The sequence below is a fragment of the Streptopelia decaocto genome (assembly GCF_964273445.1).
Source record: "Streptopelia decaocto genome assembly, chromosome: 1".
Classification (NCBI taxonomy): Eukaryota; Metazoa; Chordata; class Aves; order Columbiformes; family Columbidae; genus Streptopelia; species Streptopelia decaocto.
Window position 1 is genome coordinate 82,088,492 of NC_138663.1, and position 27,522 is coordinate 82,116,013.

Genomic DNA, 27,522 nt, shown 5'->3' on the forward strand with positions numbered 1-27,522 from the left:
CCTCCTGAAGGAAGCAGCCCATAAAGCCCTCAGCAATCTCCAGTCAGAGGTGAGATATCTGTCCTGTGGAAAAATACATCATGTTACTGAACCCAGTAAGGGTACAACATTTACTGTGGCATGGGACCCAAAGATTTAGGGAAGTTCTACCACCCTTCACAACCACCCTCTTTCCCTTGGAAAGCTCTTGCTTGAACACTTGCTCTAACGCACAGCCGAGCCACCACTGTGGGCACAGTCACACAAATCCATCCAAATGCTCCTTGGCAGTACTTACTGCCCCATCTCACTCACACCAAAGATTTCTCCTGCACCCACTTGAAGGGTCTCTTGTCTCACCCCAGGGCACAGACAAAAACGTACTAAAAGAAAGGAGACAACAGAGAGGTTAGCCACATTATCTTGCTGAATCAGGCTCACGTGCCAGGGATGAGAAGACAGGAGCTGCCTGCTTAGGGTGGGCAAATTCACCTGGATCTGCCACAGTGAATTGAGGGTACGTGCCCATAGTTTCATTTCTGGAGTTTCACCTTAAATACATGCTTTTGCCAGCTCATCAGATTAATAGCCCAATACCAGAATTACCAGAGACTAAAGTCTTCAGCAAAACACTTGAGAAGGCACAGAGAAGATGGCGGGACCTCAGAGTATGCTCCTGGCTTGATCTGAAATCAATGCAAGAAAGAGGCCAAGGTCTTAGAATTGGATTAAACCTCTGTCTTCCTGTTTGCATTCCTGCCTTAACAATCATCTGGAAGTTGAACAGATGCATACTATTTAACAAGATAAACATCCTGTTTCAGTATAATTCTTTCCCAAAGGCCCTGCCATCATCTGACAGCCCCAGCCACACCCGCAGTAGAGAGAAACAACTGAGAGCTCCTGTGTCTTGGCATGATCCAGGGAAAGTCTCATACCAACAGCCGCAAACAGCAAAGCAAAATGCAAAGCTTCTGCACAAAATCCTCTCTTAAAAGACCAAGCCATCTTGCATTCAAAAAACCACTGGGGAAAACCAAGAACCCACCTTTGCAGGAGAACACAAGTTTGCAGAGGAAGCAACACAAAAATCTCAAGAGAAAATGAGAGGAAGGACAAATTGCATTTCTCAGCTGTGCTGTCCACTAAGCTTCATTATCTGCCATCACACACTCTACCCAGCTCTTTGCCGCAGGAACACAAGGCTTTGGAACCTCTCCCCAAAAAGACATGCTGAGGAGAACAAACACTGCAGGGTTTTCTGTCCGTTCTTATAGGAGACCCCATCTTACTGGCCAAACAGCCAGGCTTTGCCAGCTTGCACAGACTTGCACAGACTTGCACGTCTCTCTGATGGCACCAGTTCACCCTGATGCTTCTCCAGTACAAAACCTGACTGATTCTGGCAGTTTCTACACCAAGACCTCCAGCATTTGGAGTCAAAGCACAACACTGCTGATACTAATAAACTATCACCACTAGCTCGAGGATCCAGGAAATACAGGAGCGAATTGGAACTTCAGCTGGTCTTCAGGTTGCCCTGAAAAAGCAGATCACAGGCATGGCTCAACATGTTATTTTGAAAAAAAAAATAATGAAGTGCATAATGCATAAAATTTAGCAGTCGTCAGCACAAATGGGACTGTCTACTAACAGTGCATGTGATCACTTTGATGTTTCAAAATAGAATGAGTTCTCTGGAGGGAGACAATCTTTATTAGGATAAGTGTCCACGTGACTTCTGCTAATAATTAAGACCGAGGCCAGGCATGGAAAACTGTTCTCTTTAAGCCCAGCTAACACTAAGTAGTCCACCTCCACAAGAGTACTCATTCTGCGTACCAGGTCTGCGTTTCTGTTAGCCTTAGCTCTGTCAAAACAGCAAGCAGGCTTACAGGACAATAAAGAATATAGTGAAGGATAGCAGTGACAATGCTCATATAAATCAATGGCATATTGGTTTCCTTTTCAGTACATACTTGTCACACCGTGAGGTTGTCTGATCTCTCTGCAGACCCATTAGCCCATGCAGGTCTCTTCTCATACAACATCCTTCCCTTGCTTTGGTCTACCGAGGAGGACAGCACTTCTTGCTACAGTACCTCCCAGCACTACAGCAGGCAATGCTGGGAATAAAAGCTGCTAAACTGACACAGATTAGGAAAAGAAACCTTTTTCAGCAGACCAGATGTTATTCATGCCCTTGGCTCCAGCAGCTGCAGCTGTGAGACAAGGGCACAGGATGCCGAACAGGAAACTGAGTCAAGTAGCTCTGTCAGGCCCATCAGCATGACTCACCACTTCAAGAGTCACAGGTGATCGTAGAAGCAACTGAGGGCTCTGGCTGATGATGTAGCTGCACAGTCTTGTTTCAGTTCTGGCCTCTAAGAACTTCCTGGTGCAGATGCACGGCCTGCAGACACTTTGAGGAGAAACTTTTGATGCCTGCTGCATATACAGGGGACATGATGATACCACACTCAACTAGCAAAAACTACTATTTGACTTTTTTTGAACCTTTTTTGGTTTGTGGCTGCAAAGGCTTCAAATGGTGAGTGACTTTTCAAGGTGTTAAACATGATGTTTGCTCTATGGTCAATCACATATTTTCTATAAAGAAATTCTGTACTTTCCTGGAAGATAACATTTACAGGACGTACAGCTACTAATAATTGATTATCGTATGGAACCAGACCATCAGGTTCTATAGATAAAGCCAAATAAACTTCTTTATATCAACTGAGCTTTCTACCCTAATCTTCCTGTCATGCTTATTTTTATATTTTTATCTGTTTTATTCAGCTTACTAGTGTTAATTGCTTTCATGTCATTATAATGATCTGGTGCTTTATCTTCCATGCTTCAACTCTCCCTACTTATTTCTGTCCTCCCCCAGGTAATTTTCAGTGTTAAAACTGTCAGTTCTTGAAGATGGGGACCGTGTCTTCTACTACATAATAACAATGCACACGTGCGATAAACAAGTAAATAACAATCCTAGTGAATACTAGCCTCACAAAAAATACAAATACAGCTGATAACACAGCTGGATTCCTGGCTTTTGTGCTTCCTGTTCCAAAACAATCCAAAATAATGTTTTGCAAGACTTCTGCAGCAGAATGACTGAGCTTTTTGGTGAAAAAGACCTAGTTGTCTGACATATGCAGCATTCTCAGCCCTGCACTCCATAAAATGCTTAGTGCTCCTGAAATACTAACTTCTGCAGTAAATAAAATCTGCTAATACCTCTTTATAAAGGCGAGGGAGCAGCTCCATGAGCGGAGAGCAAGGCCCCTGTCTCATCCGCTACCTCGGGACTCCTGTTCACTGACTCATTTTGGGACAAGCCCACAGCTTTACCCATGACAGATCATGGGCAGAAGTGCCACTGAAAGAAACAGGCTCCATCTGGTAACCGATGGGGCAAACTACAATAGCATGCTGCAACACGCAGCACGTATAACAAGCGAGATACGAATGAACAACCCATGGCACGGGGGACAGGGCACTGCAGGAGCTGAACCCTGCACAAACACAAGCCGGATCGGGGCACAGCAGCCCTTATCTTTTGATGAGGATCTTTAGCGGGGGGAGAAGACCACACGGCGCATCCGGGTGGTGTCACCACCTCCGCGATGTTTAACTGTCCTCAGGTCTCACATGACCCCACACGAGCGAAGCCTCAGCAGAAGGCCCGTCCCAGCCGGGACTGTCCTGCCGTGGAGGGGTCGGTGTGAGGCCCGCTGGGTCCCGGCACGGCCGTCACCGCCCGGCTCTGCCGTGAGCCCCCGGCTCACGCTCTCTGCCGCCCCGCACAGCGCATGCCCTGCGCCGGGCCGCAGCGGGCGAGCCCGCCTGACCCCAGCCGGCTCCCGTGGAAAACGCTACTCCCGCAGAAATGTCCAAGCAGCCCAGGCGGGCGGGAGGGGGCGCTGAGCGGGGTTCTCCCGCACATCCCCCACACGCAGGTACTTCCCCCCATACCTTACCATAGCAACCGGCTGGGACCCCCCCCCCATTGGTTGTCCCGCTCTGCTGTTGATTGGGAGGCGTTGCCATCAGGGCAGCATCTGAGCGGTGATTGGCTACTAAGGAGGTGAAGGCCGAGTGATACCATCCGCCGGGGCGTGTAGGGGCGTTACCCCGGGGAGGAGCTGTGCTGGCGGCCATGGGGCGGACCCGGCCGCTATTAAAGCGCTCGACGGTGGGGGGCCTTCCCGCGTGGAGCCATGGCGACCTCCGTGAGGCTGGGGCTCGCGGCTAGGGTGCCTCTCCTGGGGCTGGGCACATGGAAGGTAACCGCGGCAGCGCCGCCACTACGGCAGCCCCTCGTTCCCGGAGGGGGCGCAGCCGTGCCGGCGCCACCGACATCCCGACCGGGCCGCCACTGGGGTTCCCCGCTGGGCACGGCGGTGCCGCTGCGGCTTTTGGCACTGGGAGTCCGTCCCTGCCCGCTGGCCCCTCGCAGCAGCCCGAGCTCCCGCAGCGCTGGAGGGCTCTGCCCAGGGACGCGGGTCACCGAGACCTGGGCTGAGGCTGAGTCCCCGCGGGGGCTGCTTTGCGAAGCGGCGTGGGGAAGTGAGGAGGCCGTGGCCCGGCTCTGAACAGCGGTCGTGGTGTTGAGGCCTCATCCCTGCACAGCCGTCCCTGGAGTGGGCTGACAGGAAAGACTGGAGGCTTTAAACTGGGAGCCACTGCTTGAGATACGCACAGACCTTTATGGAAAAAGCTCCTCTTAAAGCCCTTTTGTGTGTTTATCTACCCTCAAGCCGCCTGAGGAGCAACATGTGAGAATTCCAAACTGAAACACAATATACCCTTTTCCCTTCAGTCCCCCCCAGGTAAGGTGGAGGCTGCAGTGATGGCAGCCATCGATGCTGGCTACCGCCACTTTGACTGTGCCTATGTGTACCAGAATGAGAAGGAAGTTGGGGAAGGGATCCAACAGAAAATCAAGGAAGGCGTTGTGAAACGAGAGGACCTCTTTATCGTCAGTAAGGTAAGAATCAGATGTTCTTGGGTCATGAACACACCAGCTTTACCTGTGATATTTATACAGCAGGAAACTAATGTACTTCTATGCTGTAGCATTGAAGAGATTTGTAATGGAATTGAGCTTGCTCCTGATACTGTTTTATTGTTTCACTTCGTTAGCACAGTGCTACAGGTTGACTCTTTCCTATCCACTGGTAGTAATTTTTATTGTTGCAGCCTTTGGCTAGGACGAGTAAGTTCCTTGAGCAGGGAGAAGAATCACCCTTACCCTAACTACCTGGTGGCAGCTTTTTTTCTCCAGTCAATCTGATAACACTGAAAGAAATCAATTTGGGGGATTTCCCATCCCTCAGACCCCTTCAAAAAATCTAACTAAGTGCTTCACCACCACAGCCCTGCTGTGGTCTGGCACTCTGCTGAGAAGACATGGAGGTGGTAGGGGATGGATGAGGAAGAACCTAGTCCTGCACCTCATACATGCAGACCAATTAGTGCAGAAGGGCTGCAGAAAAAGGCAGTGTGCCAGGTGGCACCGCCAAGGTAGAAAGTTGTGATACAGAGGTCAGAGATCGCTTGGTGTCATGGACTGATACAGAAGCAGAACCTGTTTTGTAACAGCACCTCACTGACTGCTAAAGCACAGCAGAGGAGATGAGCCTGGCAGTGGCTGGTGCTTCTTCCAGCAGTTGGGCTCACAGTCCTGCCAAAGGGGTGTTTCTGCTGTGTGAGGAAGATGAGGTTCTGAGCACCTTGGGACAGTGTAATCTGCTCAGCCCCTGTCCAGAGGAAGCTGTGGTTGGTGGGTTTTCTTTCTCTTGCTTATTAAGAAAAATGGGCTATTAAGCTGGATTCTAAAGTTACTTCTTACCTTGGTGAAGGTTGATGCCACCCACTTCTTTGTCGCACTTTTGTATTTCCTTGGCTTTGCCTATTCAATTTAATGTGTGAATTTCATGCATGGTCAGGAATGACTGATACTGTCTTCATTTAAAACCAACTGATTGCAAAGGCAGACCCTGTGTAAAAAGGCGTAGCCCAAATGATGTTTCAAGTAATGGAACCAGAGAACTTTGTTTGTTAGGATCTTGCTCAAATACCTGTGCTGCCACTGCATATACTGCCTTCAGTGTCACAGGCCAGTCCCATCCCAGAGCAAGCCCCATCTGAAGAGCACTAGAATGGCCTAATTCCACATCACCTCCCAAAGAATATAAAGCATTTCTGTCCTGTGCAGGTGAGCATCTGAGAACTTTAACCCAGGAGGTCACAGTGTGCCTTGGCTTTTTGTCTCTAGCTGTGGTGCACATTTTTTGAAAAACCTCTGGTGAAGGGGGCATGCCAGAAGACTCTTGCTGATCTGAAGCTGGATTACCTGGATCTCTACCTCATGCACTGGCCTTTTGGCCTCAAGGTACAGTAACAACAACGCCCTTGGCTTTGTTTCTTTTAAATGCTCCTTTTCAAGCTATGTGGTTTTACAGCCTAACAGTTGCTCTGGCTGGGAAATACAATCATGTCTGTTGCGTGCACCACCGCTGCTCTGGTGCTGCTTGTTCAGCTTAACCCTCGCCATGCGAGCCAGACTGTTGATCTCTGCCCCTGAGACTGCTGCTGACATGCCCGTTTGATCCTGGGAATGATGGTCTGAAAACTAAGGGGCAGGTCTCCCAGCTGCAAGCATAACATAAGCTGTTCTCCCTTTCTCTTGTGAATCAGTATATGCTCATCTGGAAATTACCAATTGCTGGAAGGAGAGCTGCACTTTGGTGCCTGTCAGAAATCTTTCTCTGTGTGTCTGAGAATCACAGAGCAAGAGAAAATACTGCTGTTTTCCATTTCTCTCTCTAATCACCAAGTCCTTAATACAGTCTAGTTTGAGCTGACCTTGCCTGTAGTACACTTAATATTGTTCCACTGAGACAGGAATTCAACAGGTGAAACTTTGTGGGGGCCTGAACTCTGTTACAGATTAGTGAAGGAGCCAATGTCTCAGTTTAACTATTTCTAGTCTTAGCCTTTCCTTTCCTGCTACAGTCTGATCAGTCTCCATCCTCCCTGTTGCTTTTGAGCTGCTCACATTTATTTAATATTCTATTTTAGTTTTATATTAACAAAGCTGTGAGAAACAAAACTGTCTCATGGTGAGAGTAGCAAATGGCTGTTAAACACAATTCAGTCTTGATGTCTTTTCATAACTTGTACACAAAGGCTCTTCTAATTATCCTAGTATTAGCAGCTTTGTACTGAGCTTTGTCATGGAGGAACAGTCATAGCGTATAAACATCTTTTCAGCAGATCTGGTGCTGCATAGACCAGAGCTACATGTTCCTGGTACCTAAGTCCCCCGATACCCTTCTGGAAAAAGAAGAAAATGGTTCTAGGTGGGCAAAAAAGAATGATCCATGAACTGAACATGTATGAGACTGGAGGTTGTAGTTCTGAGTGGTTTGTTTCCCTGTAGTTGTTTGGGTCTGTTTGACGTCCAGCAGAAAAACCTGTCTTTATGGGAATGGTCACTGGCAAAAATGCCTTAAATTCCTCCTGCTCCTCAGGAAGGAATGATGGAATATAGACAAGAGTTAGTGTTCTTGCCTGCACTAGAAGTTTAAGCTATCATAGTTGTGAGCTCTGGTGGTACTAAGTGAACTTCTCAACAGCTTTTCAAGCATTTTCTTTCTCACGGACAGGCAGGAGAGGAGCTGTTGCCCACAGATGACAAAGGCATGTCAATACCCAGCAACACTGATATTCTACATACATGGGAGGTGAGTTCAGCCACAGGGGGAGAATCATACCTTCTGTCCTCAGCAGTGGCGTTAGCTTCAGCAGTCACAGCTCATGCATATATGCAGAATTAGTTGCAAAGAATTCACAGAAGTATGTGGTTAAATTTTAAAAATGTGCATGATTGTTCAACCTATTTTTCCTGTTCACTGTGTATTAGCATATCAAGTCACTGAGCTGCACAATCAGTTTAAATGGAGCTGCAGACCAGACTGAGGTTAGAAAATGTTATTTACTTGACCATAACTGTACAATTTTTCTTCATCACAGTTCTCACGCAATTTAACTGCTCACACAGATTTTTCAGAAATAGACACTGAAGTTGTGATCCTGCCATCCTCCTAGGTCATAACCCTCCTGTGCTGTTACAACAGTAAAGTCAGAGTTGCCTTTTCCTTGTGTAACTCAGTGAACTTCAGTCTCAACATGATTTTGGGCATTGGTGTAATAGAAGACATAGCACAGATACCATCAGTACATGCTTTTACCCTTGGGAATTAAAAACCTGGCAAGACAAAACAGTTATGTGCTTACTAGGAAGGGAAACAAGCCACATAATGATGAATGTATTCAGGTCATGTCTAGTACACTGGATGTGGACCTTCCTCCCCTTTGTGTTAGGCCATGGAAGAGCTGGTGGATGCTGGTCTGGTAAAAGCCATTGGGATCTCCAACTTTAATTGTGAGCAGATTGAAAGACTCTTGAACAAGCCAGGACTGAAGTACAAGCCTGCAAATAATCAGGTAAGCTGCTAAGTGGCTGCAGATGGATAGTTTTCAGGGATTATAAAGATCTGGTTACAGTTGAATAAGGAGTTGGAAACAGGGAGAACTAAGTAGACACAGCATGTACTCTAAATCCTACTCTGTGGATATTTCTTCATACAAAAAGGTCCAGAATATTTTTTTTGTCTCACCTTGCTGAACCACTGTTTACAAATTCTGGAGTATTTACCTATGAAACATTAGAGGTAAAAGAATCCACAGACAAGCTATAATTCTGACTATAATCAATGCTGTTTATAAAGCCTATCAGAACAAAATGCAAAGAGCACATAAGAAATCAATATAAAAGTTGATGCCCTATAGAATTACAGTATTGTATTGTCACACAGACCACTTGCAGGATAGGATTAAGTCAGCCTGTAATTAAGAAACTAAGATTCGGAAAAATACCTCTAGAGCATGGGAACACTATAGTAGTTCTACACAGTCTCTATTCCTGTGTTGGCAGATCGAGTGTCATCCATACCTTTCCCAGGAAAAGCTTATCAGCTATTGCCAATCCAAAGGCATCACTGTGACAGCCTATTGTCCCCTTGGGCGTCCTGACAGGTAATTTCAAATGGGTTAGTGTGGTTTAAGTTTGAAGAATTCACACTAATTGAATGAGTAGTGTGTGTTCATACTTACACATTATTTTTTTTAAATAGATAGAATCTTTCTGCAGAGATTTGGTTTTTTGCCATTTTTTTCCTTTTTGTCTTTGTGTAGGGTTAAGCCAGAGGAGCCTTGCCTTCTGGATGACCCCAAGATCAAAGAGATTGCAGCCAAGCACAACAAAACACCAGCACAGGTACATAGTTGCCAGACAGTGGGTACCGCTTCCTGTAACACAGCTGTTTAGCAAACTGCACCTGAACAGAGTGCTGCTGCTATCAGTGTTCCCAATGGTGCTCTTTTGTGGAGTTAAGTAGCAATGCAGGTTGTCATCTGTATAGCCTGCAATATATACTTGAACAAGCTCCTTGGCTCACACCCAGAAAGATTCTTGACCCATCTTCAGATATCATTTCCCCTCTCAAGTCCTCTTGTAGAGAATGGAAGCCTTCCATGGACTGCTGAAAGTCCAGGTATCAAGAAAAGGAACTGTCTCAAAACTGAATGGGAAAGGAGGCCTTCCATGTGGGCCTCCACTGATTTCCCTCTTTGCCCTCCAGGAAGTGCTACCTAGGCCACAGGGACAGGAATTATTTGAAATGCAACTATGCAGAGGCAGGTATAGTTTAGGGAGAAAAGCTGTTGGAACAGGCTCTGCTTCCTACAGAGCAGGAGATGTCCTCTCTCTGACTCAGTTGTCTGTTCCCGCAGGTTCTCCTTCGCTTCCAGATCCAAAGAAATGTGCTTGCAATTCCCAAGTCTGTCACACCACAGCGTATTTTGGAGAACTTCAAGGTGAGTGATTACAAGTGACCTGGGTGCTGCCCTTCATGGTTGGCATGGCCTCCCCCTGCAGAGCAAACAGTGATCCTTTCTCACCCTTCCCAAGTCCTCCTTGGGCAAGAGGACTGGGCTTTTTCTGTCTGGAAGCTATGGCTACAATTGAAAACTACAGTTGGAGAAAAGAGAGAGAGCGAGCTTTTGGTAACAGTATGCTGATAAAGTTATCAGTCACCTTACATAGTGTCTTCGGTGACTTGTGGATGAAGTGGCAGACAGGGCTTCCTTGGAGTTCAAGTGCAGTAGCATTCCTCAAAATACAGGGTAAGCAATGTTAAGGGAAGAGTCCTGGTGTCAGTAAACAACAGTGATCCTCTGACTGTTAACTCGGGTGTGGTTTTTTTTTTCCTGATACTGGACATCAAGACTTCAGGAATAACATAGATTGATTTATTGAAATATGGAAGCCTTCCAGGTGTTCCTTTGGAATTGTAGAGAAATGCATCTTCCACAAATAGAGGCATTCTGCAACACTTCGGTATTCACCGGACACGTTTGAACAGTTGGCATATGTAACTTCAACTGTGATCTCTTGTTGCTTCCCTCTTCAATAGTCTTGAAAATCCAAAGAGACTTGTTTTCCTTTCCCTGTTTTATGAAGGCATCATTTCTAACTACCACTTTTTCTGATGTGAACTTGTTCTTTAATCTTGTGAATCTTGCTTCTGATTTGACTTGTTCAAAGAGGTGATTTCCAGCTGTTTTTCTTTTTAGATATTTGATTTTGAATTGACTAAAGAGGAGATGTCAGCCCTTCTCAGCTTAAACAGAAACTGGAGGATCTGTGGAATGATCATGTAAGTGACAGTTTGTTTCCTTCAAACTCTTATATTTTCAATAATCCATATTCTAATCTCACAAGTACTGGTATAGCTGTTTAAATTGGGTATATTTTTGAAGTCTGAACTCATTTGAGGGATGAAGCATCTGTTATTTAACATCTTAGTGGAGTTATATTTTTCACTTTTTGACTAAAGGATAATTCATGTTATGTGCTCATTGGGAATCCTTTCTCCAGGAAACTTTGTGTGCCTGGAATTCCAGAAGGAGGGTTCTAGTTGATAACGTTATCTATGTCCATATTGGAGAAAGGAGCATTGGGCAGTTGTAAACTTATAACTCGCAGAAAAAAACCTATTATAAACTAATGTCAGTTCTTACATAGGCAGTTGGGGGAGGGAATGACCATCTGAAGTGCAGTGTGAAGAACTGCTTGCGGATGTGCGCCTTGGAAGCTTATAGCCAAAGTCTTGGCTGAAAGGTGACAGGAATTTTCTCTGTAAGCAGTGTTAACCTTAAATCTTTATCTAGAAAGTAACTTGGTTCCTCAACTATTCAGTGCTGGAATAATGGGAAAATATGTGAATTTGTTGGTCATGTGTACCACTGCTACACATCTTTTATTCATTCTGCAGTTACACAATTCAGAACCTCCCTTGAAGACTCCTCTATACAGCCAGTGTAGTTCTATATAGCATTTATTTCAGCCTTGAGAGTAACCTTTCCTCTTTGATTTCCTTCAGGTGCAAAAATCACAAGGAGTACCCTTTCAATGCAGAATACTGAAGACAGATTTATCCTGCCCTCTTGCAGGCCTGTGGGGTCTAATGAGCTTCCATCATTGCCTAGAGTTGTCCACTATGTTGATTTCACACTGTATCTCTCCTGCCAGCAAAGGCATAGTCAGGGCCTTTGTCTGAGTTTTTCTTCTTTGGTGGAAGGAAATGGTAAAATTGTTCTGAAGAACAAAATATGGTCTATAATAATTATCAACTCATTAGATGAGTGTTTCTGCATGGTTGAAATAGCAAAGCAGAAAACACAAAGAATGCACTACCAACTGATTTTTTTCTTTTTTTTAACCTTCTGTCTTGCATTGACACTACTTAAGGCTGCAGGGTAATGGTATGTGAGCACGGAAGAAAGATCCATCCTGAAAGAATTAACTACATAATCACTGCCTGAAGATAAGAAACAACAATCAACTTCTGTAGAGAACAGTCCAAAGCTTTCTTGGAAAGAAGAAAAAAAAATGGGAGAAATGTCCAGACCTACAGATGCACACCTACTTGTACTGGGCCTTATTTCAGTTGTATGCTTTTACAGGCTGAAACTTGACAGGTTGATATGCCGTTTTATTCCTATCAAAAATTAAAAAATGCTTAGATTACTGCTGGTTTGGAAATTCTAGCCTAATGTGAAAAAATGACAAACCAAGCTACTTGCATCAACAGCATCATTGGAAACCATTTTCCACATTCAATTTTATGTTAATGGAGCATCAAGATCTTGTCTTCTTCAAAAGTTGAATAACTTTTGGTATAATAAGCTTTGGTTGACAGAGCAATGCTGACAAGAACAGTTGAGTATGACAAGCCTTAGTATGGACTGTGGATCAACAAGCAACAGGAGATGAACACTTGAAACTAGCTGGAAAGCTGTACAGTGGTATCACTGTGGACTGATTTGGTTGGTAGTGGTAACTAGGACAGGTCTCAGTTAATTGTAACTGAGTAAAGCTTTCCCCTGACAAAGCCTGTCCCTCGTGATGGAGGATGCAGGTGAGGTTACTGGGCAGTGCTGGGATAGCTATGAGGTGTTGGAACAGCCTGGTACTTCAGAGGTCCTTAAGTGCAATGGGCCTTGTTCTGGTGGACACAGGGCCTCTGCAGTACAACTGCTGCATTCTTATCTATAGCATCCACACCAGATCAAGCTGTAGGGTCTGACAAAAGCATATAAAGTTTGGTTTGTATCTTGAGCAATTGGGTGGGCTGGAAACTTCCTTGAGAACAAGATGATTAACAAAAAACTGCTTTTGTAAGGGTTAATAGTATTAGGACCCAATTGTGAGTTACTGCTTGTGCCATAGTAGCTTGTACTATAATGTAATGTGCAACAAGAGAATATGCTTACACAAGTTTGAGCTACTTCCATTGTATACCATTGTTTGTAAGTATGAGTGCATGTATGAAATATGTTTGACAAATAACAGAAAGGCTGAGTCACAGGAGTTAAATTTTGCCTTGAGCAGGAGTAGAATAACTGGATGTAATGAACCATGTCTGAACAGCCAGTGCAAACAAGAATTGTGTGAGGAGTCTTGGTGTATCTATGAGCTATGGATGTGAAAGAGACAGGAGAACATCATATGGAGGGGCTGAAAAGCTATATAGTAATAGTGTGGACTGATTTGACATCTAGCTATAAAAATCTGCAATAAAAGAGACTCTGGGAGAACATTATGCAGATATCCAAAATGATGAGGACACAGGTATAAGATTAGGTGTTGGTGCTGTGCCACTGACCAGAGCCTGACATGGAGACAGGTGAGACTTGAGTGTTGTATTTCCCTTCCCAGGTGAGACCACACTGATACACAGGCGTGGTAGATGAGGGATTGTAACATTTAACTCTTGTTCTGTGCATGTGAAGCATTTTCCTTGATGGGTTGGTCCTCCATTGGTCTACTTGGTGGATTCAGCTTAGCTGTGTTACATTCCCTGGTGCTCCCACACTCCATGACAAATTAAAAAATAACTTGGCCTTTTTATGTGATTAAAAGAACTCAAAGCTTTTGTTTTCAAATGAGGTGTGAATAAAACTTGTACTTTTAGCTTGAGGGTTATGGTTATGAGACAAGACAATGGACCTCTGATACGTTACAGCTTTACAGGGTGTTAGGTCTTGTTCTCAGTTAATCAGGAAAAAAACACAACATCGAAATACTATGCTCAGTACACTGATATACTGAGACCACATAGGATAGTCTAAAATAGATATATAGGAGTCCCTAGAATATATTTAACATGCTTTTTAGATGGAGGTCATCTCTTTCAGGGATTCGCGCAGGCGTAGTTTACCACTATGCTTTGATCTTTCCCACAGCAGGGCAGGAATCTCAATCATGTTTGATAGGGTGCCTCTGAGTCTATCGTAAGCCTCTGTTATTTGACACAGATGTTGTACTTGTCAAGCACAGAACAACAATTAGCATGATATATGTGTTTTTCTACACCCCAGCAGCAAGTCACTTGAGCATGTTTACAATCCTCCTTGCCAATCTCCTGTTATTTTCCCGCAACAACCCAACTCTGTACAGCACATGCTGCTTCCTACGAGCTGTAGACAGCCCACAATCTGCAATGATTGCTACAGTCAATAACAAGCTGGAGGTGCCAAGCACATTAGAGCACTACCAGTTGTAGTAAATCCAACCATTCTAAATTTTAGACATTCTGTTTTCTGTGGGATATACAATATGTTGTAAGTAAGTGTCCTGTTAACAGGAGGGAGAAAACAGACTTGATTTGCCACCCCTCCACCTGGTGCATATGGGACTGCTTTGAAAGCTTAAGTTTTGGAACATCTTTGAGAAAGTGGTGAGTTGAGGCAGGAAAAGCAGTCTCATACATTTCAGTGCAAAAGACAACAGGGAAACAGAAATTCTTTTATGTGCCTTTTAGGATCAGACAATCCAGAAAGCTGGTATGTTAGTGATAATTTCTAATTTCCTCTTCAAAACTCAGGTTGTATCTTTTGAGTCCCTACCAGAAAATTTTCACACCTACTTATTTATTACAAATGTAAGCCACCTTCATTATTTTTCTTTTTATCCTTTTTTAGGAAAAGATCTAGATGAAGAGAGATTTCCACCTTCCAATTATTACAAAATCTAAGGAATGCCATATGCAAGTCAATCTGCTGAGAGTTTATTTAAGAAATTCAAAAGCAGCAGTCACACACAAGTTTAATTCTGCCCCCATGTGGCAAATATTAAAATACGCCCTCCCATCCTGCTCTGTTTTTGTGCAAGAGACGTATTAGTTTATGACATTAATTATATATGACATCAACAATGACCACATAGCTACAGGACACCTTTTCTCTTCTACACCGACATTTCTTTCCAGGCAGGATGAAACTCTCATTTATGAATGCACTGGCCGCTAAAAAACAAGCCATAGAGATATGCCTGTTGCCTGTACAATGAGAAAAGTGAAAAGTAAAAACAGGTAACTTTGCAATTGTACAAGAGGGATGGTCCTGTTAAGATTGGGGAAAAATCTGGTACTTAGTTTTACTTCTCATCTATGCCACTCATGCCCTGCCTAAGCTTCCCTGTTTGCCCCTGTGACTCACTTCCCAGCCTGTGAAGAACAGATACCGTCATCTTCAGGGGTGTGGTGAAAAGCAACTACTTCTTCCTATGTAAACTCACACCAAGGTTTCTCTAGCCATCTCACTCCATCAACGTGCAGGGTATCAAAACTCTGTCAAGGGATGACCCCACTGTCGTGGGGATGGAGCCCAGAAGGGCTCAGTGCTTCCTCATCCCAAAACCCCTCAGCCATCAGCAAGGGAGAAGCTCCATAAGCTGACAGCAAGGCCTCTGTCTCTTCTCCTACCTCAGGACTCCTGTTCCATGACTCATTTTGGGACAAGCCCCACAAATTGTGGGCCAAAGTGCCACTAAAAGAAACAGAGTCCACCTGGTAACCAATGGGGTGAACTGCAATAGCGTGCTGCGACACCCAGCATGTATCACAAGCGAGATACAAATGAACAACCCATGTCAGGAGCTGAACCCTGCACAAACACAAGCCGGATCAGCGCACAGCAGCAGCAGCCTGCTTACTTTTAAGCCTGCAGGTGTCTTACCCAAACTGATCTGGCGAAGTAAAGGTCAAGTGTCTTGCTTATAAGCATCTGTTGTTATAACTATAGCAGTTTTGGAGCATCAGATGATTCGCAACTGGAGATGTGCCAGGGTCTCGGGATTTTTTTTTGTCATCCTGAAGAATGGCCTGCAACTATCGATAGTATCTTTTGTATTAGTGGGTAGGTGTGAAAGAGTATCCATGACTGCTCTGTGGTTTTAAGCTTCAGTAAGTTAGTTTTTACCTCAGTAACAGGCAGGTATGAAAGGTGAGAGAGCGAGCCACTTCTTCAGAGTGAATAAATGCTGGATAACATGTTCCTAGAGCAATAGCTGTGCATACATTAATATTCCACTATCGCCCCATATGCAAAATCTGTTCTATGTGAAACAGGTATTGGAACCTCCCTGCTGTCCTAATTCCACACCCCACTCCCATTCTTTGCCTATCTGGGTTCACATCTCCCAAAACCTCTTAAGGTGTCTACAGTTTGTGCTGTCTGGACCCATTACCTCTGAGGGAATCTTCAGTTCCCTAATTTCCCTGAAGCCACTGTGCTTTAAGCCTTGTTCACACATATATTTTGGATTCTTCTGTATCCTTTTCCCTGTTTCTTCTCAAGTGTCATCCCAGGCATGCTGGCCAGTCCAGCTCTCCCAGTCAATCACTTAATGAGCATTTGCTGTAGACAAAGGCTAAAATCAACCTCAAGTAAATTTATATTCATGGAAGTATAAAGTTTATATGGCTCTTTATTAGCTGTAAATATAAACGCCTGGAGATAATTTTTAAGCAACAGACCACTGCTCAAGGTCATTGACAGTAATTGGAGACTGCAATGAAAGTATAAAGTGTAACCCTCCATTCTCATGTTTTCTGTTTAAGGTTTTCTGCTCAGGTACAGATGCCTATTTTGGATAAAATGTCACTGAATTCCTCATCAGCTTCACACAGAGCCTATACATTGACTTGAAGAGAGTTATGTCCTTCTGGCTATTTGAACATGCAACACAGGCAAGACCTGTTGTAAGTAAAGTAGTTATTGTGCATAACATGCTAGATGAAAATGTCTGTACTGTATGTCAACCTTGCTGATATGTATGGCCCTGTGTAAGAAGCAGTGGTACAACGTGTGATACATCTTCATCCCCACAGCTGGCAAATCAGAATCATCAGGCTTTATGCTTTCCTGGGTGATGAAAAACACTGGTCAGGTTTTCCAAAGAGATTAAGTTTTAAGTAGTCAACATTTAAACCCCAAAGCAGCAAGAGCCATCTGGCTTTATGTAAGGTCCCTCCCAAGTCCCGAAAACTGCTGATGTCAAAGAATCACAACGAGAGCTGGTGGGAGCCAAGTTCTTCTTAAACCATTTATTTCCCCTTTCCTCTTTCTATCAAAAAGCGGTACGGTTAACACCAAGCCCACGCACTGTGACGATGCACCCGGGGGAGTCTGGTCCCTCCCCGCGCCCCCCCAGCTGCAAGGGCCGGAGTCGACGCCGATTCCAATGCCCGGGGAAGCGGATCCCGGCCGCTGGCCCCCGCCTGCCCCCACATCAGAGGCCGGGCGCTCTGGCATTTCCGGCCCCGTGATTTCCCCATTCAGCGGGGCAGCCGTTTCGCATCCATGGAACGTCGAGGGGTCGCCGGCGGTGAGCGCAGCGGTTCCCCGGAGCTGGGAGCGGGGGACAGGGTCCCGCATAGGTGAAGGGGCAAAGGGAGAGGGGCCGGGAGGGACGCCGCGGGGGCTCCCGTGGCTGCACCCGGGAGCCAGGAGACTCCGCCGGAGAAAGGAGCCAAGAGCGGGCGCTCCGTCGGGAGCTGAGTCGCCGTGCAGTCCCCGGCCCCGAGGCAGGACCGCCGCCCGCTCCGCCCGGCCCAAGTGTGGGGCCATGGGGTTGGGCGCGGCGGCTGCTGCCCCACGGTGTCCCGGGAGCCACCGGGCCGCTGGAAAACCCCCTGGCCGGGGCACAGCTCCGAGTGTCCTCCCGGCGTGGAGAGGCCGAGCCGGTGGAGGTCCCGCTGTCGAGGGGCTCCGGCCACTCCGGGCAGCCCTGGGCCGGCGGGGAGGTGGAGGGCGCCTGGCTCCGAGCTGCGAGACCCACCCGAGAAATGCCCCGGGAGGTGCCGGGCATTGTGTGGACTGCAGTGTGCGTGGGGCCGGCTGAGAATCAGCCCCATGCCATGATCTCGTGGGGCTCACGGTGTGCGTGGAGGCTTCATAACCCCACCTGTGTGCTCTGGCACTTCACCGAGGTGGGAGCCTGCGCGGCAGACTCCAGTGCTGGCAGTAGAGTGACCACCAGTGAGAGAGAAGGGAGATGTGAAGAGAAGGAGATTTCAGTTTGAAAAAGTGCTACTGTGGGATAAGGCTGCGTGTTCCTCAGGAGTTTTGGGCTTCAGAGCTGTTGTTATCCATGCCATGTTCAGGTATCAAGTCAACCACAGACCTGCACATTTCTTTCTTTTTTGATCACCTTGGAGTGCTGGGAAGTACCTCACTATTAGGTTAAGTTCTGAATGATGTAATTTAAATCCAGAGTAATTCACAGTTCTTGTTAGCTAAGTAGCTTTGAGATGACAAACTACATGTCACACGCTTCATAGTCTTCAGCTCTGTGGTGAGTGACTTTTTTTTGGAACAGCTTCATGGATGCCGGGCTCTACTCCCTTTTCAACTGATTTTAAATTCATGACACTTCTTTTTTCAGGTCTATTGTCAAACATCTGGTTCTGGCGAAGTGTTGCTGGAGTCCTTACTGCTGCTGTCATTTTGATTTTGTGCATTCAGTTTGGTAAGTGTGTAAATAATTTTAAAAGAAAATATAATAGGGCTTAAAAATTACCAGAGTTTTAGGTTGTCAGAAGTCCCTCAAAACCATAAAAGGTTTATTCAGAACTCACCTTATCTCCAAGTTAGATGTCTCATGGCATATTGTTTAAAATTGCAGTGCTGAAGAAATTACTCCACTAGTTGCAGTTAGGGAGTGCTCAGTTCAGTCTTAGTGTACTTCTGGCATTCAAGTTTATAACCTCACTGTTGGTATTAATCCAAGTGCAGTAAAACAAATAACAAATGGAAGACTCTTCTTTGCAACCAATCTGTATTCCTCAAAAAATGACACTATAATAAACAAAGCTATTAATTCATCTGCAAGGAAGCAACACTTCCAAAAACCATAGTTGTCATTAACATTTGAGCTGTAGAAGAGTTTTTGGAGGATATGTTATTATCACCTTCTCAGCTACTTCTGCTAACCTGCCCCTGATCATCATTTGAAAGGTATGTCAGCAACCATAAGGGTGCAGGAACCAGTGTGTGTAATTAGTTTCCAATAATACTTTCTTCTGGGCAGAAGTAATAACACTGTGGTTACACTTAGATGAGATTAGATGGTGCAGTGGGAAAGCAAGTTAAAAAGCTCCAGAGACCTTTTCCAATTGGAAGAAATAGGGAGATTTTTTTTGTCTTTTCACAGTAAACCATTCTTCAGCCAAAGACTTTCCTATCTGTCCTTCCCTGGAACTCTGTCCATCAGGTTGGCTGTATTTCCAGAGGAAATGCTACTGCCTCTCAGAGAGTGAAGACAACTGGAACTCCAGTCAGAGCTTCTGTGCTTTGCACAATGCTTCCCTCTTGGTGATAGAAAATCATCAGGAGCTGGTAAGGGAACAAAAAAGGGCTCTTGTTTCAGCCCATCTTGCTTCTAAGGGAGCTGCACAATGAACCAGTGTGTTCTTCTAGCCTCTTAAACTGAACAGTTTGAAGGCTGATGCAGAGACCATGACGAGTCACAGTTTGCAGAAGCCACGTGCCTCCTCTCCTTGCAAACAGCAAACATCAGGTTTAGCAGCTGATGTTTTAGAAAATGTCTGAGGCTTATCTCTGTTAAATTTGGTGCCGCTCACAGCGATAAAAACTCGCATGGAAGGTGACTATTAGGGTGAACACTGTTGCATCTCATTTAACTTTAATTAGACAACTGTTCTCTCTTAACAAGATAGGTTAATGACCACCAGGTTGGTAGATATGTTAGTCTTGATGTTTGGAGTTAGGAGATAAACTAACCACAGCCTAGATCACGTTTTTTTCTGTACAACATCAGGAAAAATTGCACCTAGGACTAAGACCTAGGAGAATGTATACTTCCATATCTTTTATGGACCTTGATAGCAGACTTTGATATTTAAAACAGCCTCTTTCTAGGTCAGTCAGCCCTATCACAGATACCAGTGTAATGGGCATACTGAGTGCAGATGTCAATTCTGTGGCACACACTGGGGTAAGGACCTTCCTTAACTACCCTCAAAAGTGTCTTCCACAAATCCATGCTGGCTGATAATAAAAACTCAATATAATAAAGACATGCCAGCGATGGAGGAATGTATTATCTGCAAATGTGTTCATCATTCTTGGAAGACTTCCTTGTGGAGAGAGAGTAAAACGATGCATTTGCACTTCCATAGCACTTCTTAATGTTGAGTAGTATACTTGCATTCTCATAGTTGACATTTCTCTCACTTACACTATCTGAGTGCTGCAGGGGTCCTGTCTCAAAATTAATCCCTTTGATTTCTGATCAAGTTGTAAGTTCTCTTTCAGTTATGTGGATCACACAAAATCCAGATGCTGCAGTACTCTGTAGGTTTAATCTTTAATATTATTTCTTCCGGGAGAAAGGGAAGAACATTGTTCTGCTTTCTAGCCCTGAATCAATGACTTTGTAGTTTGATAATTGGACTGAACATGCAAAACTAATTTTCTCATATGTGTTTATCCTACAGAGTTTTATGATGAAGATAACAAAGCAAGACCCATGGATTGGACTCTATAGAAGGAATGAAGAGTTCTTTTGGGCAAATGGGAAAGCATTAGATAATAAACTGTAAGTCAATGTTTAGGGGTTTTGCTGGTGGTACTAGATTATAGGGAAGTAAGAGAATGACTAATACAGATACACACAGTGACGTGAAAGAAATATCTGTAATGATGTTGAATGACTATGTAAAGAGCATGGAATACAATAATTTCACATAGCGTTGTTAAAACTGTGACGGATGAGAGTTAGAAGAAAAATTTGTAATGCAGGTTTCAGAAGCAACATGAGATGGGAGCTCATGGTAACAGACAGTATAGAAAAGTGAAAGTTAAATCAAGATACCAAAGCAAAGGTGGGAGAATGGAAGAGTAAAAATACACAAATTCCTCATTATAGAATATGGTTTGCAAAACTGAAAACCTGCATGCAAACTGCATGAGGTTTATAGCAAAGATATTTGGGAGGTTTCTGAGAGATGTTTTCATGCTTCTTACAGCACGTGCCTACAAAAAAGGCTGCTGAGGGAGAAGTGAAGGTGTGAATTTATGTTACATGAGCTGCTCTGTGATCATGGCCCTGTGTTCTATCCTACCAGTATCAGGTGTGGAGCAGGAGCTGGTAGAATTGGTAATAAGCATTGAGTTAAGCATTGAGCACTAAGATTTCACAAGTCTGAAATTAACTTAAGAAGTGGCAAATTTAAATACTCTTAGTTTTGTGATGTTACTAGTGGTACATGACTATATTTAGTTCATCCCCAAGACTTGAAGGCTTGATCTGATAAAGACCTTACACATTTAATATCAGATGTGCACAGCACGTAGGCATCTCAAGTTGAAAACTCCAGTCCTTCCCACTCTTGCTTATCCCCTGCCTGTGATACAAACATCCACTGATGCTTTCATTTTCAGTGATGAAGTTCTTCACATTCTTAGACTTCTGCCTCTGTGTGTGCTTCAGACTGTCCCTCCTGTTGTTAGAAGGGCAAACACCTTGATGTCTAAGCTGACTTGCTATTAGAGTCATGTTAACATTGGTGGGGATTGGACCCTTGGGTTTTACAGAGGCCATACTAGTTTGGTTGGACTAGTCACAGAACACTAATACTTTGTTTGAAAATGCAGTTGGTGAAGGAGACACAGGGATACCTACAGTGTGGAAACAGATTCACTTCCTGTTTTCCACCACCCTCTTAACCATAATGCCACATTTGGTTCTGAGGAAGAGGGAAATGAGAGAAGCATTTGTTCACAGCTTCTGCTGGAACATTTTAGCTATATAGAAGGATGTGGAGGTCAAAGGTGGAACCAGACTTGATAGCACAGCATCCTTGAGAAGGGCAAACCTGCATTCCAGTCTCTGCTCTAATGATATGTTTCACATTAAGCGACCACTAGACAAGGTGTAGGAGTACTACAAGTCCTAGATTTTGTATTCTGGGGCACAGGTCCCATAAAAAAAAAACATGATCTTTGTGGTGTTCTCTTCAAGGCACAAGCTATCATCCTCCTGCGATGCCTCGCCTGTGGTAAATCAGGCTCCGTACAAAGAGAACTCACGATCTCTGTAGTTCCTTTGCTCTTTTGCATTATTTGCTTGTGGGTGTCAAAGTAACCGTGTCTTTCATTCTCCCTTACAGGATTGAAGTAAAAGGCTCTGGAAACTGTGCCTATCTTGAGTCAAAAGGAGTCTCTGCCTCTGGATGTTATTTAACCAGGAAGTGGGTCTGTAGCTTGAATAACAGCTTAGCAAGAGAAAAGTGGAGAAGCCACCAATCCTGACAGGTAGTGCTCTGGTATGATGTCTACACAGGCTGTGTCTATGCTCTGGGACCTGGGAACATGGCTCCTGCCTGGAGGCGATTGACTTTTCTGGTAGCCAGAATTCTCTACCCATGGAGGAACCCTCTGTTTTTTAAAGATATTTAAAAGGCTTGCTTCAACATCTTGATGAGTCATTTCCTTGCCCCATTTTTCTAGCTACTTCTCAGCCTGTAGGGGTATTTTCATTGTGTCATCAGTATTTCTTCCATTAACTCTTCTCTTGTGGGATCCTGAGCGACTGCTTTCTTTTTCTTTTTGGTGTGCAGTTGGAGGTATTTGTTCTGCTTTTCCCTCAGCTAAGCTCTGTGTGTAGAGATGAGTTGTGAAGTGGGTCTGCCTGAAAGGTCTGCCAGTGCCTCTCAGGCACAGGGCTGATGCAGAAATGAGCACTGTTGTTTTAGATGAGATCATTGCAGATTTCACACTCCTGATTTGATGGAGACTTGTGTGACTATGCATTTGCATTTGTTGTTTTGTTACTGTTATTTTACATTAATCTTGTTAAATTAGCTTGACAGTATTATAATTGGGATTTGTGTAGCTGCACTGCACCTGAAGTTCTCCTTTGCACAGCACTTACCTTACCAAAAAAGTCAGAATAGGCAGAATATTTGTTTACTGTGCACTGTTGGGGAAAAAAAGAGTTCGAATTGAAGAAGTAATAGTGAAGCTGCAGGCATTTATGTTGTAAAGTTAGAAATAATCCTCAGTGCAAATAGGCAAAATCATGAACAGAGAATAAGATAATTGATAGCAAAGGATGTTTTCCTCATGTCCTGTGCCAATTGGAGTGTGGGGCTTCCAAGCAAGCAATACATTTCTGGATGGACAATCAGTGTTTTGTTCTGTGAGTGCATATCATGTTCAGCAGCAACACCTGATGCTGTTGAAGTGCTGTGGGCCTGAACGGCATCGGCGCGGAGTCCCACTGAACTCTGTCCACTCGTGTCTAGCAGATACCCTGACGATTAAAAATGATGTTTGACCCAGAGGAAGCAAAACAGCTTATTTTCCTGGAGGGACTGTTCCTGTTGGGTTTCTAGAAAAGGAAGAATGGGGAACTTGCGTGTATAGCAGGGCAAAATACTTCCCTGTTTGGAATAAAATCTATAAAATGGGTTTTCTCATGATCAAAATGCTATATGCAGGTATTAGAAAGACATGTAGATGTGCCCCTTACGGACACAGTTTAGTGGTGAACTTGGCAGTCTTAGGTTTACAGTTGGACTCAATGATGTTAAGGGTCCTTTCCAACCTAAATGATTCTATGATTCTGTAGGGAGGACTATGGACTTTGGGACTTGAAGGAACAAGTGGAGCCGTTTTTGGAATAGCCGCTAGAGTGCACTGTAGTTTCAGGGAAGGGAAGGTAATTGTGTTTTCTTATTTTTTAAGAATGTAAAATTGCACCATGTTTGACAGGTTATTTAGAGTGTTGTTGGTTCATTGGGCTTTTTGTTCTATTTGTAATTATTTTTGTCTTCACTGGGTTTTTATGCAAAGTTAATTGCTGTCAAGTTTTGTTCAGTAACAGGACTCTACCGTTTGAATAGCCTAATAATCTATGTGTTAATTTATATGTGACTATTTGGGAGAGGTTATTCTGCAATGTTTTAAAATTAACTAGCCCTGAAGGATATGGCATGTGCAATAGTCCTGAAAATATACTCAATACATATCTTTACAGAGCCTCTGAATTACAGTGGTTTGTGTCTTAATATTCTGCATTAAAGGTGTTTTTCAGCTCCGGGACCATTTAGGAAAACAAAATCACTAGACTGAAGCAAAATAATATTTTCAGGTTTTTAATATAAAAAGACCTTTAATAATAATGTTGGGGTTGACATAAGACATTTGACCCATAAAAGGAATGCATTTCACTTTCTGACGCTTTTAACAGATTTTTTACACTTCAAAATGTGTCAGACTTCTAACAGAAGCATTTAATTGAAATACTCAAGTACTTTTCTGGAAATGCTGAAATGCACATAGCAAAACACACACAGTACAGTAACTTTGGTGGGAAATGTGCAGTTTTCTGCAGTTTACTCTTGAAGAATTTTCTGAGTATTTGTATTAGAGGCCTACATTTCACAAATTCAGTAGAAATTGTAAGCCCTAAGGAGTACTCACGTACCATGTTGTGTCTTATCTTATCTTAATGATCTGATTTACCCAAATGTTTCCTAATTACAAAATAACATAGCTCTTACTTTTTTTTCCACCAGTGTCGTCTATGGATAGAGTCCAAAAATGGGAAATTTTGGTTCTTAAAGGAGGTTTTAAAGAAACTGTGAGCACAATAGGTTATAATCAAAGCTCTTTTTGTAATTTGATTCTTAATGGGTGTGATTAGTTTTGGTATCTTTAGTATCCAAAGTTTGTCAAGCTAAGAAATGAAGGGTCAGGCTGCAAATGCTTTACTCAGAGTGGAGCTTAATGAAATACTTTGCTTCAATGGCAAATTTTTCTTTATTTTTTTGAACTGGTGAAATTACTCAAGATTTAATGACTGCTTAAAATGTAGGTAAGAGCTTCAGTAAGGCACTGCAAAAATATGTTTAACTGCATTAGTAATAGCGAGAATGCTCAGATACTGTGTGTTTCATGAGCATTGTTGAAACTTAAACACCATAACCAATTTCAGAGAAGCCAGCTCAGGAGTTTGAGTTGTTAAATTCAGCATGGCTCAAGAAACCCCTGCCATAGAAACAGCAGTTCAGCAGTTGTCTCCAATGCATGGATAACAGTATGCTTTAAGTACCCTGAAGTTGCATTTTCTCAGTGGGGAATATATCTGTATATTAAAAAAATATAGAGGCACCTATCTGTCTAGATCTATAATATATATTATTTATTTCAGACTCTTCTTGCCTTTGCTTCTCTGTCAAGAATAAACAAATCAGTTATCTTCCCCACACATGTGCTGCACTGAGTTTGGGGGATTTTTTGTTGTGATGGTGGTGGTGTTGTTGTTTTTTAACATGAGAATAACAGCAGTCTTTCCAGCGAGGCTTTAGCTGCTGATGCTGCATTTTGTAGGGTAAATCTATGTTGTTTTTTCATTTGACAGGAAGTCAGACGCAATGAAGGCATGGTTCACTTTTTAGTCTGTTGGCCCAGCGTCCTTCTGAAGAGCCATTGTGATGTGTCTGTGTAATGCAGCAGGCTTCATCACGTGGTTGGTGTCTCTTTCTGCGTAAGTTCTCTACGCCTTTACAGCTTTCACTTAGAAACATGTACTACCTTCCTGGCATCGCTGTCTGTCCATAATTAAGTGAGGTGTTAGCCATCAGAGTCCGTAGGTGGAGGGCTGTTGCTTGGTGTTACCATATTGCTCGTGAACGTTTTGTTCCACAGCTGCAGTCATGTGCATGTTAAAGCTGTGGCACTTTGCACCAAGATCTCACGTGAAGAGGTTCTGCCTGAAATCGAATTGTGGTGCTTAAAATGAAAATTTACTTGAGCAACCCTGTCTGTAAGCATAGAGAAGTAGATTTTACGCCTTTGCAGGACAGCAGTATGTAGGTGTGAGAGTGCCTCCGATGCTTTGCCCCACAGTCTAAGAATACAAGACTAGAGATTCGAAGTTCAGAAAGGGGACTAACTTTTGAGCTTTTTGAGTACCCACTTTTGCATCAGAGGTGTTTGAAACTTTACTGAAATAAAAAGTTATTTCAGTTACCAGTTGAATTTTCTGACCTGTCATGTAGGTAGGACTCAGATGTCCCATCCAGGAGATGGGATGAGGCTGGAGGCAGACACCTCTCTGATAGAGCTCAGGCAGAAGCTGAAGACCCCAGTGAGTCTCAGGAGCAGAGGCTGGTGAGGACCCTTGAGGCCTATTAGAACATTCACAGGCCTGGCCTGTGAGGAGGTATGTGATTTGCAAACAGGAGGAAAACATTTTTATTATGTCTTCACTTCCCTTGTCACCTAGGTTATTTTTTTTAATTTCCCTGTTTACACATTACTTGCTTTCCTCACTTTTGCAACACAAGTCAACTGGAAGTAGCTCAACAATGCTGCAAACATTTGCTTTGCATTGGTCACTGATTTGAATGACACATGCTAGCTACAGGTCTAGAGGAGTTCCTGTCTTCATTAGACTAAGGTGTTTTTAAGTCTAAACAAATGGTGTGTCTGGTTTCTTAAAAATCATTACATTTCTTCATTTTCTTTTTAAATATATGAATCTAATAAAGGCACTAACTCAGACTTCTCTTAGCGTTTTTGTATTCTAGATCCAGAAATAGTGTGTTTACATGATATTTGAATGCCCAAATAATGTATTTACAGAGTGCATACAGAGAGTAATATCACAGGCATTAGTTTCAGAACCTTGTCATCATACCTTTCAGGCAGCACCTATGGTTCCACATTAAAGAATCTGCAAAGTGAAGGGACAAAAAGAGGTGGAAAGGCAGGCTATCATCTTCATTTCCTTGCAATACAATTTTGTCTTACAGTCCAAGCCCCTTCCTTAGCTAAGAGCTTTCTTTTATATCCCAAGTTTCAGCAACAGAAGATGGGAGACAAGTGTTACAAGTCACTTCATGCTTGCTCTGGTATCTGCATAACCAGCAGCCCTGCAGATTAGCTCTGAGTAAGACACTGTCTCATAACATATTTTTAACAGCCCTCAAGTGGTCTCTGTAGTTGCAATAAGATTGTAAGGAAAAAACCCGCAAACTTCAGAAGACACTAAAATAACAAAACTCAAATAAAAAGTTCCTTCAGCTCAGCAGCAGTGCTTCAGGGATATGTACAACAGCAGTGGGCTCCAAACATGCCCCTCAGCCCCTGCAGGTGTGTCGAGGGTTAAGATTGCGGGGTGACAATAAAACCCTGGCAGATGATTGTTAACCTCCTCTCCCCCACTTCCCCCTTTTTGTCCCTCCCTCTCCCCCCTTCCCACTAAGGACAGGCGATCGGGAGGGAAAGAAGGACAGAGAGAAGAGAGTTGGAAAAATTAAAGATGTTTTACTAATGCTACTAATAAGAATAGAGAAAATAATACAAAATATACAAAACCAATCTTGAAAGTCTCCGCAACTGCAGAGCTGGCACCCAAAGTCCTGGATTAGACTCTGCAGCCAACCGGAGCTGGATTCAGTCTGTCACTAGGCCTCAGTTCTCAGGGATGGCCAGTAAGATCCTCTCCTAAGGTCAGCCATAAGCAGAAGGGAAAAAAGGGAAGGGATCCTCGTGGTCTCCCACTTTTATAGGAAGTATTCACGT

At 43.8% G+C, this 27,522-nt stretch overlaps 2 protein-coding genes across 2 annotated transcripts; both read left to right on the forward strand.

Annotated features, from left to right (window-relative positions):
- The first annotated feature begins 4,132 nt into the window (after positions 1-4,132).
- On the forward strand, positions 4,133-13,593 carry LOC309453054 (aldo-keto reductase family 1 member B1-like). Its single transcript, XM_082076175.1, has 10 exons — positions 4,133-4,274; positions 4,811-4,978; positions 6,269-6,385; positions 7,662-7,739; positions 8,380-8,502; positions 8,993-9,093; positions 9,253-9,334; positions 9,850-9,933; positions 10,693-10,775; positions 11,502-13,593. Exons 1-10 carry the CDS (start codon positions 4,209-4,211, stop codon positions 11,542-11,544), a joined length of 945 nt encoding a protein of 314 aa, XP_081932301.1. The 5' UTR covers positions 4,133-4,208; the 3' UTR covers positions 11,545-13,593.
- Positions 13,594-17,231: 3,638 nt separating this feature from the next.
- LOC309444423 (C-type lectin domain family 2 member L-like) lies at positions 17,232-24,052 on the forward strand. The gene is made up of 5 exons (XM_082062222.1): positions 17,232-17,290; positions 18,350-18,433; positions 19,118-19,302; positions 20,424-20,524; positions 22,098-24,052. Exons 1-5 carry the CDS (start codon positions 17,266-17,268, stop codon positions 22,237-22,239), a joined length of 537 nt encoding a protein of 178 aa, XP_081918348.1. The 5' UTR covers positions 17,232-17,265; the 3' UTR covers positions 22,240-24,052.
- The last annotated feature ends 3,470 nt before the right edge of the window (positions 24,053-27,522 follow it).